Source organism: Microchirus variegatus (assembly GCF_963457635.1).
Source record: "Microchirus variegatus genome assembly, chromosome: 11".
NCBI classification, from domain to species: domain Eukaryota; kingdom Metazoa; phylum Chordata; class Actinopteri; order Pleuronectiformes; family Soleidae; genus Microchirus; species Microchirus variegatus.
In genome coordinates, this window is record NC_139812.1 from 24,005,549 (window position 1) to 24,019,061 (window position 13,513).

The 13,513-nt window shown below is 42.1% G+C and overlaps 1 protein-coding gene across 1 annotated transcript in view; it reads right to left on the minus strand.

Annotated features, from left to right (window-relative positions):
- Positions 1 to 295: 295 nt before the first annotated feature.
- Positions 296 to 13,513, minus strand: part of LOC310934174 (zinc finger matrin-type protein 4) — a gene marked incomplete at both ends in the record, with an annotated part of 32,315 nt that continues 19,097 nt past the window's right edge. The window contains 2 exons of the mRNA XM_083897843.1: positions 296 to 396; positions 11,185 to 11,442. Of these exons, the coding sequence (XP_083753969.1) occupies positions 296 to 396; positions 11,185 to 11,442 (359 nt within the window). The remainder of the gene's footprint in view (positions 397 to 11,184; positions 11,443 to 13,513) is intronic.

A 13,513-nucleotide genomic window follows, 5' to 3' on the forward strand; every position in this document is an offset into this window, starting at 1 on the left:
CTTCCCTCATAATAGTATTACTTGTTTTAATAGTACGACTTTATTCTCTTCAGCTTGGCCCTCTCTACTGCAACGTTCTTTGTGAAACCAGCCGTATCGCCCCCTGGTGGTCATTCAATAGAACTGGAAGACTTTGTCCACTTTACATATTGTAGTCTACGGTGTGAACAAACAGGCTTGTGTTCAATCTCGGCCAGTGAGGCACGTGATGTGCATCCACTGTACATCCAGTGTGAGCCAGGCATCATAGTCGATTGCCCATCCATCCATCCATCCATCCATAGTTATACTGTACTCACTTGTTCTGGTGCTTGGAGCCCTGGAGGTGTGCGTGGTACTGCTCGATGGAGTTGAGGACCACACTGCAGACACTGCAGGAGTAACTACTGCGCAGTCCTGCACACACACACAAGTACAACAAGTACAAAGTACTGTGAGTGCATTTTCAACGATCATTTGCTTCATAAAGACCCGTTAAAATCTGTCATCATCATAATCAACATCAGCAGCATCTGGAACATCATCAGCTGTATCACTGAGGCCGAGGGGGCAACAATACAGACCACAAATAACAGTGTTACTTGACACTCTACAGTGCAGGGTAATTTTCCTCATTAGAGTGCATCTGGGGGGGGGGAGAAAAAAAAGGATTTGATTAGACTAATCATTAGCAGAAAGCCAGTCATATTTTTAGATCAGTGCCTTCTGCTTTTGTGCATGTGTGTGTGTGTGTGAAGGTGGCTTTGGAAAACTGAATTTCAATTGGGGAAGAAGAAGAATGAGGACACAGAGGGTAAGGAAAGAACAGCAGAGCAGAGAAACGTGTTTTCTTGTATTGTGTCGGCGAATGTGTGCCGCTCGCTCACACACAGATGTGAACTAATTAGAGGGTTTGCAGGTGGTCGAGATAAGCCCCGCCCACTCCCCCCTCTCCAAAAATAGATGGAGGCGGATGGAGATGTGAAGAGCTATTGAGGGGTTGGGGAAAGAGGAAAAGGCTCTGGTGGAAAATAGAAAGATGGAGATGAGTCGGAAATATGGTGAGCCTCGAGATCTGTGGTTTGACCAGCAGTAAATTCACAGTTATCACCTGCAGCCGCGCACTTATTGGACGGTAGCAGGTATTACTTGTCTAGTTTCTTCTGTGGGGACATCATTCACAACAAGTGACGTCATGTTCTATTGAGGAAGAGCCTGACGCTGCAGATGGAGACCGTTAAGCAGTTAAAAATGTTTAATGACGTTGATAAATCACGAGCGAGAACTCGGCTCAATTTCCAGTCGCCCCCTAGTGGTTACCTTCCATCATTCTTCTTTGGCTTCACTTTTCAAGCCTGGAGTTTAATGACACCCCCTCCCCCCCCAATATAATGATAGGGGAAACACTGGACTTTATTCTTGTAAATTATAGCTATATTCTTGTAAATTACGACTTTATTCTTGTAAATTACGTCTTTATTCTTTTAAATTAAGACTTTATTTGTGTAATATTAGGACTTTATTTGTGTAATATTAGGACTTTATTCTTGTAAATTGCGACTTTATTTGTGTAATATTAGGACTTTATTATTGTAAATTACGACTTTATTTGTGGAATATTAGGACTTTATTCTTGTAAATTACGTCTCTATTTGTGGAAAATTATGACTTTATTGTAAATTGCAACTTTATTCTAGTAAATTACGACTTTATTTGTGTAATATTAGGACTTTATTCTTGTAAATTGTGACCTTATTTGTGTAATATTAGGACTTTATTATTGTAAATTACGACTTTATTTGTGGAATATTAGGACTTTATTCTTGTAAATTACAACTTTATTCTTGTAAATTACAACTTTATTCTTGTAAATTACAACTTTATTCTTGTAAATTACGTCTCTATTTGTGGAAAATTATGACTTTATTGTAAATTGCAACTTTATTCTAGTAAATTACGACTTTATTTGTGTAATATTAGGACTTTATTCTTGTAAATTAAGACTTTATTGTAAATAATGACTCTTTGTGTAACATTACGACTTTATTCTTGTAAATTACAACTTTATCAGTGTAATATTAGGACTATTTTCTTGTAAATTACAACTTTATTCTTGTAAATTACTTTATTGTAAATTACAACTCTTTGTGTAAAATTACGACTTTATTCTTGTAAATTACAACTTTATTTGTGTAATATTAGGACTTTATTCCTGTAAATTACGACTTTATTGTAAATTACAACATTATTCTTGTAAATTACGACTTTATTTGTGTAAAATTATGACTTTATTCCTGTAAATTACAACTTTATTAGTGTAATATTAAGACTTTATTCTCTTCAGTTTGGCCCTAATACTCCAGCCAATCTCTAAAAACTCTAAACTCTAAGCCAATCCCAAAAGCACGTTGACGACAACACACCAGCGCTGACTTCATCACCTTTCTGTTACCAGGACAGAGGAAATACTCTCTGTGTTGACGAGTAAACGGACGTAGTTGGCTGTGGATTTTGTCTGCGTTTAACACTGCACACATTCACTCAGGTGACAATCAGTCAAAAACAAATGAAGTCAAGTGTGTTCCCCTCCAGCCTCTTGGTCTGGGTTCTCTCCTTTTTATTTGTATTTCAAATGTTTGATGATGAATGCGTTATAACTGCGAGAGACAGTGTATTGTGAATAAATCAGCCTCTGCTCAAGTATGCGGGTTGCCCTTTCCTCTGCTGCCGTTATTGTCCTTGAGATCTATGAGTTGTCGGCGCGTTCCATCACCTTTTGACCTTCTGTGGAGGTAATTGTTGGGAGTACAGTGGGAGATGAAGTTGTGATATTGTTATCGGAGACGTGGGAGTTTTATTTGGACTGGGCTGGAGCTGCATGACGCGGCCTATTTACTGCCCGGTTGTCAGACGGTCGCTCTGTCGAGAGAGATTAAGGACGAGCGGTCATTTTGGGGCTGAATTGCTCGCCGCCGGAGTGAACACTCTCTTTGCAAAAAAAAAAAAAGTGGATATTTTGCATCTATTGAGAGATAGTAGCTAAGTCGGTGTGGGTGTGCATGCTCTCGGGGGCCAAAATGTCATTACATCCATTTTCTTTTAATGAAAAGGCGATTAATCTGTAAAGAGGTAATTTGAGGAAGAAAATGATCTCTTATTCGGTTTCCCGTAATTCTGCACTGCTGCGAGGATGACACAAAGAGGGCTATTTTTGTGTTTCGTGTGTGTGTGTGTGTGTACAAAGGCCTCCCTGCTTTTAGCCTGATTGATGTCACCTCCCTACCGCCTGGCTGAGAAGCACTGATGTACAATATGCTGCGCTGTTGTGTCTCTGCCAGATTATGAGTGCGTGCCAGCCTTTTTGAACACACACACACACACACACACACACACACACACACACACACACACACACACACACACACACACACACACACACACACACACACACACGCGCAGATGTGTTATGGTTAATACAGCAGTTCTGGCATCCGGCTACATGGATGGCCACGGTAAAGAAGGTGTGTGGGCACGTTGTGTTAATTACACGCAGGGTAAAAAAATGTGTGTGTACAACGCAATGTGACAGCATGCAGGGCAGGACTGTGAGTGTGGGTTTTTCTTGCGAGCAGTATTTGTGAGGGTGTTCTTCTTCTAAGCCTTGTTAATTACTCGAAGACGATTTGCCAGCGAGACAGAAATGAGTGGGGTTTTGATGAGCTAAGGCAGCGGGTGTGTGTGTGGTTTGTTTGATGTAGGGACTTGTGGCGTTGCTGCCACTTTTTTTTTTGTTGTTGTTGTTGTTGTGCGGTTACGCCTAAACGCTTTTTGAAATAAAGAGACGAGCCACGCTCTGCGCTCGGGAAAATGACGACAATTATGTTCTTTTTCTAAAGCCGCGTAGTTGTAAATAAACGGAACGTCCTCCCGCAGCAACGTTAATGACACATCGAGAGTGTGATGTTCAGAGCTGCTCTTATTAGGGATACTCTGCTCTGGCTCTAACTGCAGCTACTCTGGTTTCAGAGTCTCTTGTGTGTTGTCAGGTAGTGGTCAGGACTAGCGATTGTTAAGTGTAGTGTTGTGTGAACATTAGCGGTTAAACAGTGGGGTCTGCTTTTAATTTGCAGAGGGAGGAAATGAGCCTTTAGAACAGTGTGTGAGCTAGGCATGGGCACTTTTAAGGCAGACGGCTATAGGACTATTCCATGGATAATCCCATTGGATATTCAAATATTAATATTAAAGTTTCTGTACACAAAGTTTATTGTGTACAGTTTATTTTTGTAACTTCTGGGATAAAAAGGCAGTTAGTCTAAGTCTTTTATTTATGCAAGTTATTTTTTTGTACAGTAAGTAAGTTTTTATTTGTTTTGAATGAATAAATTTGAACTTTTGTCTTAAGTTTGCCTTTGTGTGATCACATTATCACATTCAAACTGTATTGTTTTGATGCCATAATTTGCCTTAACACACTATCCATTGTATCAATTTTTTAATCCAGAATCGTATGAATCGAATCGATTGAATCGAGAATCGATTTTGAATCGAATTGTGACCCTAGGAATCGGAATCGAATCGTGAGCCACCCATCCCTAATATTCATACAATGTCTTCTTGAGACAAAACAGCCACAAACTGTGCAGATACGAGCTGCTGGATGTCCTCCTTTGTTGTCTGTCGTTCTATGGCGTTGTTGTTGCACCGGCACAATGTTAAGCTACATGTTTGGCACACATCGCACACCTTAGCTGCCAAGTAAAGGCTCTCAGTTCAAACGCAAGCCTCTACATTGGATTTACCGTTCCAAACTGTACCGAAACCGAACAATACCATGATGGAAGCATGGCTTTTTTTTGCATGTGCTGAGGTAAAAGGTGCTAATGCTTTAGCTAAATCTATGAGACAGAATTTAAATTGAACCTCTATACCAATATTGTATGTACACCTATATGATGGCTACTGAGAAGCATTGCATGGTTCACAGCATGGCAAATTTGTACCACTTTTACTGGGTGCTGGGTGTGTCGAGCTTGAGACGAGCTTCAAGATGCATTCAAGAAACCCAGTAAATTTAAGTAAAAACCCGATAAAAGTCACCTCTATAAACATATATATATATATATATATATATATATATATATATATATATATATATATATATATATATATATATATATATATATATATATATATATATATATATATATATATATATATATATATAAACTGATAATGCCCATCCCTGGTATAAGCACAGCTGAACATCAAGTTACAAATGTATAGTAATTTTAGGGTTGTTTCCTTTATTTTCCATGTTCTCCCTCTGTGGGGCTGACTCTAAGTGTGATGGGTATAGTAGCTTAGCGCTCTTACTACCCCTGGACCCCGTGTGCTGTGTCATTATTTTCACGTGTTTTGCAAAATAAAAAGGGACGGGGAACCAAACACGAGCCCACTGTGATACATTCAAAACTAACAGTCTGAAGCAAAGGCTCGACACTGAGTCTCACATGACTTTATCACAAACACCGGTGCTAAAATGGCCTGAGTGCTTGGTTAGAGTTAGAGAAACCAAGGGGAGTTTTCCAGGAAACAGCCTTATGAGGATGTAGAAAGACTGTGACAGAAATTTGAATATTTTTTTTATTGAAAAATATTGTGATACACAGGAAACAAACTGCAAAATGAGATGATTACATTGTCAGCTCAACATGACAGTTAATTAAATTGTTTATCCTCAAGTTATTAGACATTCTAAATCATAATTTAATGTTGTTGATCACAGTGCAGTGTTTTACTAAATATGACCAACTTTTTATTTACTGTTTGATGAATGCAAGGAAAAGGTTTGTGCTTGGTCTGCACCAAATCTCCAGGGAAAATATCTGACTCTGGCTACTAATTACTCCACTGTGCTCAAGAGCTGAGTTGCTAAGTATTTATGCCATTTTGTTCTAGGCTCGAAAGAGCTTTTCCTTAAATAAAATGTCTTACTGTGCTGATGAGAGTAGTGAAAATCAAACCAATCTACAGTTATTGATCTTCTGTTCCGAAACTATTAGCGAAAAGATGTTTAAATGTCTTCCATCATGGTACAGTTCGGTTTGTAACGGAAAAGCCTCCGGTCAGGCTTGCAGGTCCCGATGACCACGTTGATGATCGACATAAAACATGACACAAAAGACAACACAGGAGGCCATCCAGCAGCTCGTTTCTGCGCAGTTTGTGGCCGTTTGTCTCAACAAGACGTCAAGCTTTGTATGAGAATAGACTGTGGGCATTGAAGGAAACACCGGTCGCTGGGGAGTGACGCATTTCTGTCGCCCAATCAGCTGACTGTCGTGGTTCGAACTCGGCCTGTAGCATACCATTCCTCTAATACCCTAAGGGAAGGGTACTGACAAATGGAACAGTTGGGGACGGTTATTTTGGTACTATTCACTATCCAAAAAACTTACCATCCAGAACTGAACCGTTCCTCCTGCCATCTGAGATTAGCAAAGCAGCGTATGTCCTGCTGACTATGCTAATGTTTGCTAAAGTGCTGGCGATGTGATTGTCCTCCATTTCCTGACGGTGTTGGGTGCCCAAAAAACATTGGCAACGAGGGAGAACGACCTTGTCCGAGTGCTCTGTTTGGACTGTGTGGTGTTATTTTTGAGCTAAAGGCAGATGAGATGTGATTGGTTTGCACCCGTTTGCTATATTTGCATAATGCGATTTGATTGGCTGACACTCACAGTGCCGCTTCGAAAGTTCTCAATGTCCCGACAACCCGCAGTGCGCACGAGGTGTTAGCGGTGGCAACACTGGAATGTTTGGGACACATTTTGACTTCCATGAACCGGATCTGACTGCACATGAGTATTGTTGTTGGATGTGGACCTGCGTTGCCTACAGTCCTGTAGTCTTGAATGTAAGCATGTACTGTAGTGGCGACTGTGCCACAATGAGTGTTGTCTCATGGGAGGAGGTCAGCTCTGTCTCCCAGCTCAGGCACAGTAATCAATTACACACAATTTTCTCTGCTTTGGTACTTCACCCTCTCTTGGGTCCTTGCATACACACACACACACACACACACACACACACACACACACACACACACACACACACACACACACACCAGTCCTACACACTTAATCTCACTGCCTCTGACTCTCGACTCGGTCTCCAGAGAGCAGAGACAATGCACCGGCTCTGTCTTGAGGGGTTTCTACTCTTGTTGTGATTTATGTAAAGACACAGCCGAGTCAGCCGGGCTCCATCCTGCATCAGTAGCCACCGCCGCGCTAACTCCCCTCGCCCCGGGTCCGCAATCCATCTCCGAGCGTTTTTTTGGCCTGGCACCTCGCCAAAGGAAAATAACAGCATTGTCCCCGGTGCCCCGTCTGTGCAATTACACCGTCCGAGAGTCGGGAAGCGGTGTCTATAAATGTCACGGGGATTTGGGTGATATGTTTTTGTTGCGCGCGATAAGGAAACGGGAGAGGCAGAAAGATAAAAAAGATTCAAGTACAGGTAAAGGTCGGCGTGATCGATAAGACGCAATCAAGACGGTAGTAAACCAGAGCGCACACTGTACAGCTGTAGTTTAGAGAGAGGGGGCGCTGTGCGGCGGGTAAATAATTCACCTGTATCTTGTGGGGATTTAATGAGGATGACAGATGAGACATGACCAAAATATTGGAACCCCTAGAGGTGCTGGTGCACACACACACACACACACACACACACACACACACACGCACACACACACACAGACAGACAGACAGAGGAGAGAACAGACAGATATAAAAATGTATATAGCGAGAACATGGAGCAGCAAGATGGAGGACAAAAGGACAGAGATGAATCTGCACTTTCCCTCGCCTCCCACTCCCCTCCCCCTTTCTCTCTCTCGCCGACTCTCCCGTCTGAGATGACACCCTGGTGCACCTGCGACTTCACACCTGAGGTGGCGATAAAACGCCAATCAGACGTGAGAACCTCGCGCCGAATGGAAATGTACGTAACGGGGAGAATTAAACGACGAGTGACAGCGAGACTTGAATAAAGGGTCTTTGACTAAAAGGCGCCGGAAAACAAACGCTTGATTGATGGCACATTTGATGGATCGTGTCAGCGCGGGTGTGATGGATTTTTGCAGTGATCACATTTTTTTTGCAGTAGAGTGACAGTCCTGAATCTCGGATGAAATAAAAAATAATAGCGCTGGGCACGTTAACGTTAGCGGTTAACGCGCAACGCGTTTCCATGACGACTGACTGGACGAAGACGAGCGCGACGTCATGTTTACGTGACTCCCGATTGTTAAAGCTCCCAAAGCGTGGTCCTGTTGCACATATATGTGAGTTATGGAGGTCTACTTACATACATTAACTTGTTTTTATGGTCAAAAACCTCCTAGTTGCTGGAAACGAGCCGATAGAAATCTCTCCTCACTGAAGCTCTCTTCAGCCGCGCCGTTTCAGACTGGAATCTCACCCCCAGAAGACAGAAGTGTGTTGCGATTGGCCAATGTACGCAACCGGATGTGCCCGGACTAGTGCCCGGAGCAGGAGGATCGGCTGTACCAGGTTTTTTCAGAAATCTCACTGAGCCTGAGATTACAATAAAACACAGCGTTCTCAGCAGTGGCTGAACTGTTTGTTTTTCGAACATTCAGGGCTTCATGAACGTAGTAATGGTGCAGATACACACCAAAAAAACAGCTTTAATTGGAACTTCCGGTCTAGGTCCACTTTAAAATGAGTCTCTAAAGTAACGCTAAACTTTAAAAACAGAGGCACACATACGCAGTACACAGGTTATTTGTAGCGCTGCTCTTTTTGTTTAATAAACAGACCGCTACAGTTCTTACTCTAGGTGCGCTAACGAAGCTAACAGGTAAACGGTTCCTGTTATTTCCTGGTCAGTCGTCATGGAAAACGCGTCATGCGTTAACGTTGACGCCTTTAACGCCGTTGACCGCCAACATGTCTTTTGTCATACTCGCCGAGGTTGTGGGATCTGGGTCACGCTCCATGGACAGAGGAAGATATCCAACGTGACACCACTTAGAGCCTCTGAGCCAGCGAAGGCGGCGGACACAACTCATGCTTTTAATACGATTGGCTTCTTAGGGATAATGAATCGTGTCACGGCACCTGGAGCACGCGGCATTAGCATGTGTCCTGTGTGTGTGTGTGTGGTATAAATATGTGAAACGTGCTTGTGTGTTTCCAGTTTCCAGGCTGATATGAGATGATGTCACTCACAGGGACCATAAAGAAGGAAGGCAATCATTTTTGTACCAAAAAAAGCCTAAAAACCTCATGTGAGTCACAACTTTACACAGCATGTGAGGAGGATGAAAACAGAGAGGGGACAGATTGTCATTTGATAGCAAACATCTCACGTCTGTCGTTGTCAGACGCGTTGTTTTTCAGTCGTCAGCAGATAACAAACGCGCCGTTATTTCGGTCGCCGTTTCTTCTGCGACCCTGTCGTCGAGTACGGGTCGCATGTCAAGCAACTCTGACACTTTCACACATCAGCGGCGCTGGCACTAATGAGTGTGAAAGTTACGCCGTAACGTGAGCAGACGGTGACCTCCTGACAACTGTGAGGGGGAAAGGTTAGACTGCGGCAAACAGGTGATGAGTGCGTCTTAACTCGGACCGACACACGAGGGTTAATTATGAACACAGGAACGTGTGCTCGGCTTTTACTTTTCACTTTACCCCAAACTTTAAGAGAATTTAGTCGATAAAAACTTTACATGCGATGTAGCATTAAAATGAGAATTGATTTAAAAGTATTGATCAACGTTAATTCTGTTTTAATTATAGGCGTAGACCCAAAAGTATTCCCTTGTTATGTCTGACTCATTAGCCGGTAAATTACCTGTGTCTTTAAAAAAAACTACCAAACACATTCACTCTCTAACTCAGGCTTTCTAATAAAAGTTGGCAGCTTCAGAGCCTGAGACAACATATCTGTGTGAGGTCACTTTGAGTCATTTTGCCAGACTTGGCAAAGCTTCTTTGGAGCCATGATATTTTCCAACTGTATTCACAGACAGACTCTGAGGACCTCTTTAATTCTGTATCTAGGACTGTGCACCTGACGGCCAACGGGAAATAAAAACTAAATGGGAACACGAGTCGTTTTCCAGATTCCCATTTACAAACAGGGAAATGAGAAAGTAAAAAGAGAATGATCAATTGTCTGGATGTGCAAATAAACAGGAAACAAAATGACTTTTTCCTTTTTCACTGATTTTAACTCAACTTTTTGTAAATGGTTTGTTTTTATGTCCTTAAAACGAGAATCCGTTGGCTGTCCAAGTCCACGCACCTCTCAACCAATCAGTGCAACCTTATCTCTCGATTGTCAAGATCCAAACTAAGGCCCGTGGGCCAATCACTGCCCTCGTTGAGATGTTGTGCGGCCCTGCAGCTTCTGTTTTATAATGTATTATTTATGGCCAAGCTCCGGTCTCCAAATGTGTGTAAATCACTTCATTAGTCTGTCAAAAGGACACAAATTATTCGCCCTGCCCCAATCAGAACGATCTAATGTCGCTCTGGAATGAGGAATCGGGTGGAAAACAGTCCACAAAGCATGCTGGGATGTGTAGTTCTTCATGGGAAGCGGTTGTGTTCTGGTGGATATAAGTTGTTTTTCAAAGGTTAGACAACATTTATGCTTGTATTTCTTGAAAGTGAGTTGTTTTGCTCTTATTTTGCGACTGAATCTGTGAATCTTGGTAATATTGTATTGTTATAAAACAGTGCATTTGTATGTAAATGGTTCTGTTAAAAAAAAGGGAAAAAAAGGACTATTGGCCCCGGGAAATCAGAAAGATATCTAAATCGAAATTTTTTTTTATTTACAGTGGATAAAGTTTGTCAGACATATATCCACAGCTCATGTTGTGAACAACTGAAGTTGTAGCACTAATCTGTACCGCGACTCTTTAATTGTGCTAATTTTATCCATAAATATCTCACCACATGGTGAAATCTACACCGCGCGGTGTCAAAAGACACGCGGACATTTCAAGAACTCCACTCTTAAACAGATCTTGAACACGATCCCGCCCGTATCGTCTTTCCTCGTACAAAGTCCTAACACCTCCTGCTGCCTTTCACTTGTCACTTGTGTCACGGCTGTGTGTGTGTGTGTGTGTGTGTGTGGGGGCTTTAAGACTCTGACCTGTGCTCTCTGTGGCATCCAGACTGCCGGCGAGCTGCTCCAGCAGCCGCGCTCTGGCTGCGTTCCTGCGGTGCTTCTTGCCCTCGTAGTGCTGCTGTGCCATCAGCGGGTTATTGAACCAGGCTCCGCAGAGGCAGCAGTACTTCCCCGCTTCTCTTCCTCCGTTCCCGCTGACCTCTGTCGTGGGCCAGGGCAGAGCGGGGGGCTGAGGGGGGCACACGGCAGGGTCTGCGGGCTGAGGCGTGGAGGGGGAGGAATCTGGAGATAAGGAGGTGAAGGGAAGCGAGAGAGTGAGAAAACATGTTAACTCTACACTCTTAGGCTTTTCCTCATAGGAGAACCCTTTTTGGCTCCAACGCATTTATAAAGGTCCCACCTGGAACACTTTTGGAGGGTTCCACCAAGAACCCTTTGAAAACCCTTTATTCAGGAAAGGGGTTTTAAAGGGTTCTCTGGATCAAAATGGTTCTTACTGGAACCATTAATGTTACCAAGAACCCTTGAAAAACCCTTTCTTCTGGAAAGGGTTTTTCAGAAGCAAATGGTTCCAGGTAGAACCTCAGCCCTTGTAGAAAAACCCTTTTGGAACCCTTATTTCTAAGAGCGTACTGCAAATGATGGTCTATAGCCGAGGTCTCAAACTCAAGTGAAGCCCTCCAATCAAATTCAGATGACCCACCTCTTTATGTCAAGGTTTATTGAGTTATTTATGTATGTTTATTATTTTAACTATGATACAGCTGAAACGATTCATCGATTACTAAATTAATCGTCAACTATTTGACGAGAGACCCCTGGTCTTATAGTGTTTTAAACATGGCGGATTTCTGCAATATCTGTGTGTGCAAAATGCAGCATTTAGATAAACACATTTCCCGACAGGAACAACAAGGTGCATTATATCATGTCCCATCATAAAATATAAAAATAATTAAAACCCACATTAACTTACTTAATTTGTGGAATTAACGTGGTCACTTTTTTTTTTAATGCATGCACAGAATGACCCGCTCCATACATCGCAAAATCCATCCCACTACATCTACTAGCTCCGTCGTCCCGATGACGACAACAACAACAACATTCATTCAGATTATTCCGTGTTGAATTCATCGGTAAAGGAAGCTCGGAAAAATCGAAAAAAAAGTTAAAGTTAATTTGCCTCAGCAACACATTTAAGTGTTCAAAAACAAAGAAAGAGGTATAGGTTATATATAGGTTATATATCTTCTTTTAATTTCTCTGTCATATTTAAGAATGTTGATTAATCGTAATTGATCCACAGATAATTAAAATATTATCAGATGCACACACTGACTCCACTGGAAAAAAGACATGGCAGACTTTCAAGTGACCTGCTCCTTGTGCCATGACTCGGGTTACCATGGCGATCGCCCATTAATAGCCAACAGGCACTGACATGTCCACAGGACGCTGTTGTGTGTGTGGATGATTGTGCGTGTGCAGTACAGTGTGTGTATGTGTGGGTGGTGGTTGGAGAAACGTGTGGCGTGTGCGTGGATGAATGAAGCGCCGCCACAATAGGCTGCTTGTGTGAACATATAATAAGGCGTACAGTACACACACACACACACACACACAGAAAAATAATCTCAGCTCGTAGTGTTTATTTGAACATGAGGAGCACGGTGTTCGCTCTGCTGCCAAACTGTGTGAGAAACCTGACTGAGCCAGATGGCACGGCCAAATGTGATGATTTACATGTGAAATGTGTCAGAGTATTGTACGACACGACCGCATTATCACACATGTTATTATTAGTAATCAATTAATCTGTCGATTACTTTCTCTATGAATCGTTTGGTCCATAAAATGTTAAAAAACGTTGATCAGTGTTTGTCAAACTCGGAAAATGACGATGTTCTCCAATGTCTTGTTTTGTCCACAAACCAAAATAATTCAGTTTTAATGATTTCTTTGTTACGTGGAGCAAAGAAACAGAAAAAATATTCACATTTAAGAAGCTAAAACAATCAGAAATCTTGTTTTAATCATTAAAAAAATGATTCAAACTGATTAATCGATTATCAAAATAGTTGACGATTAATCGTTTCAGCTCTTATTGTTGACCAGTGACACTGACATTGAGGTATATGAGTTTGTGTGTGTGTTCTTGTACTTGCAGCATACTTAGGACCAGTGAGGGTTTTTAACCAACAAAGTGAGGTCCGTTTTACGAAGTGAAGACATTTTGGCTGGTCCTCACTTTGTTTCATTGAAATCACTTCCTTAGGTTATAAACATAATATATAAACTTTAACAGAGCTCCTCAATTTGGTACAAAAACCAGTTTTCCAGTCCCGCTGTT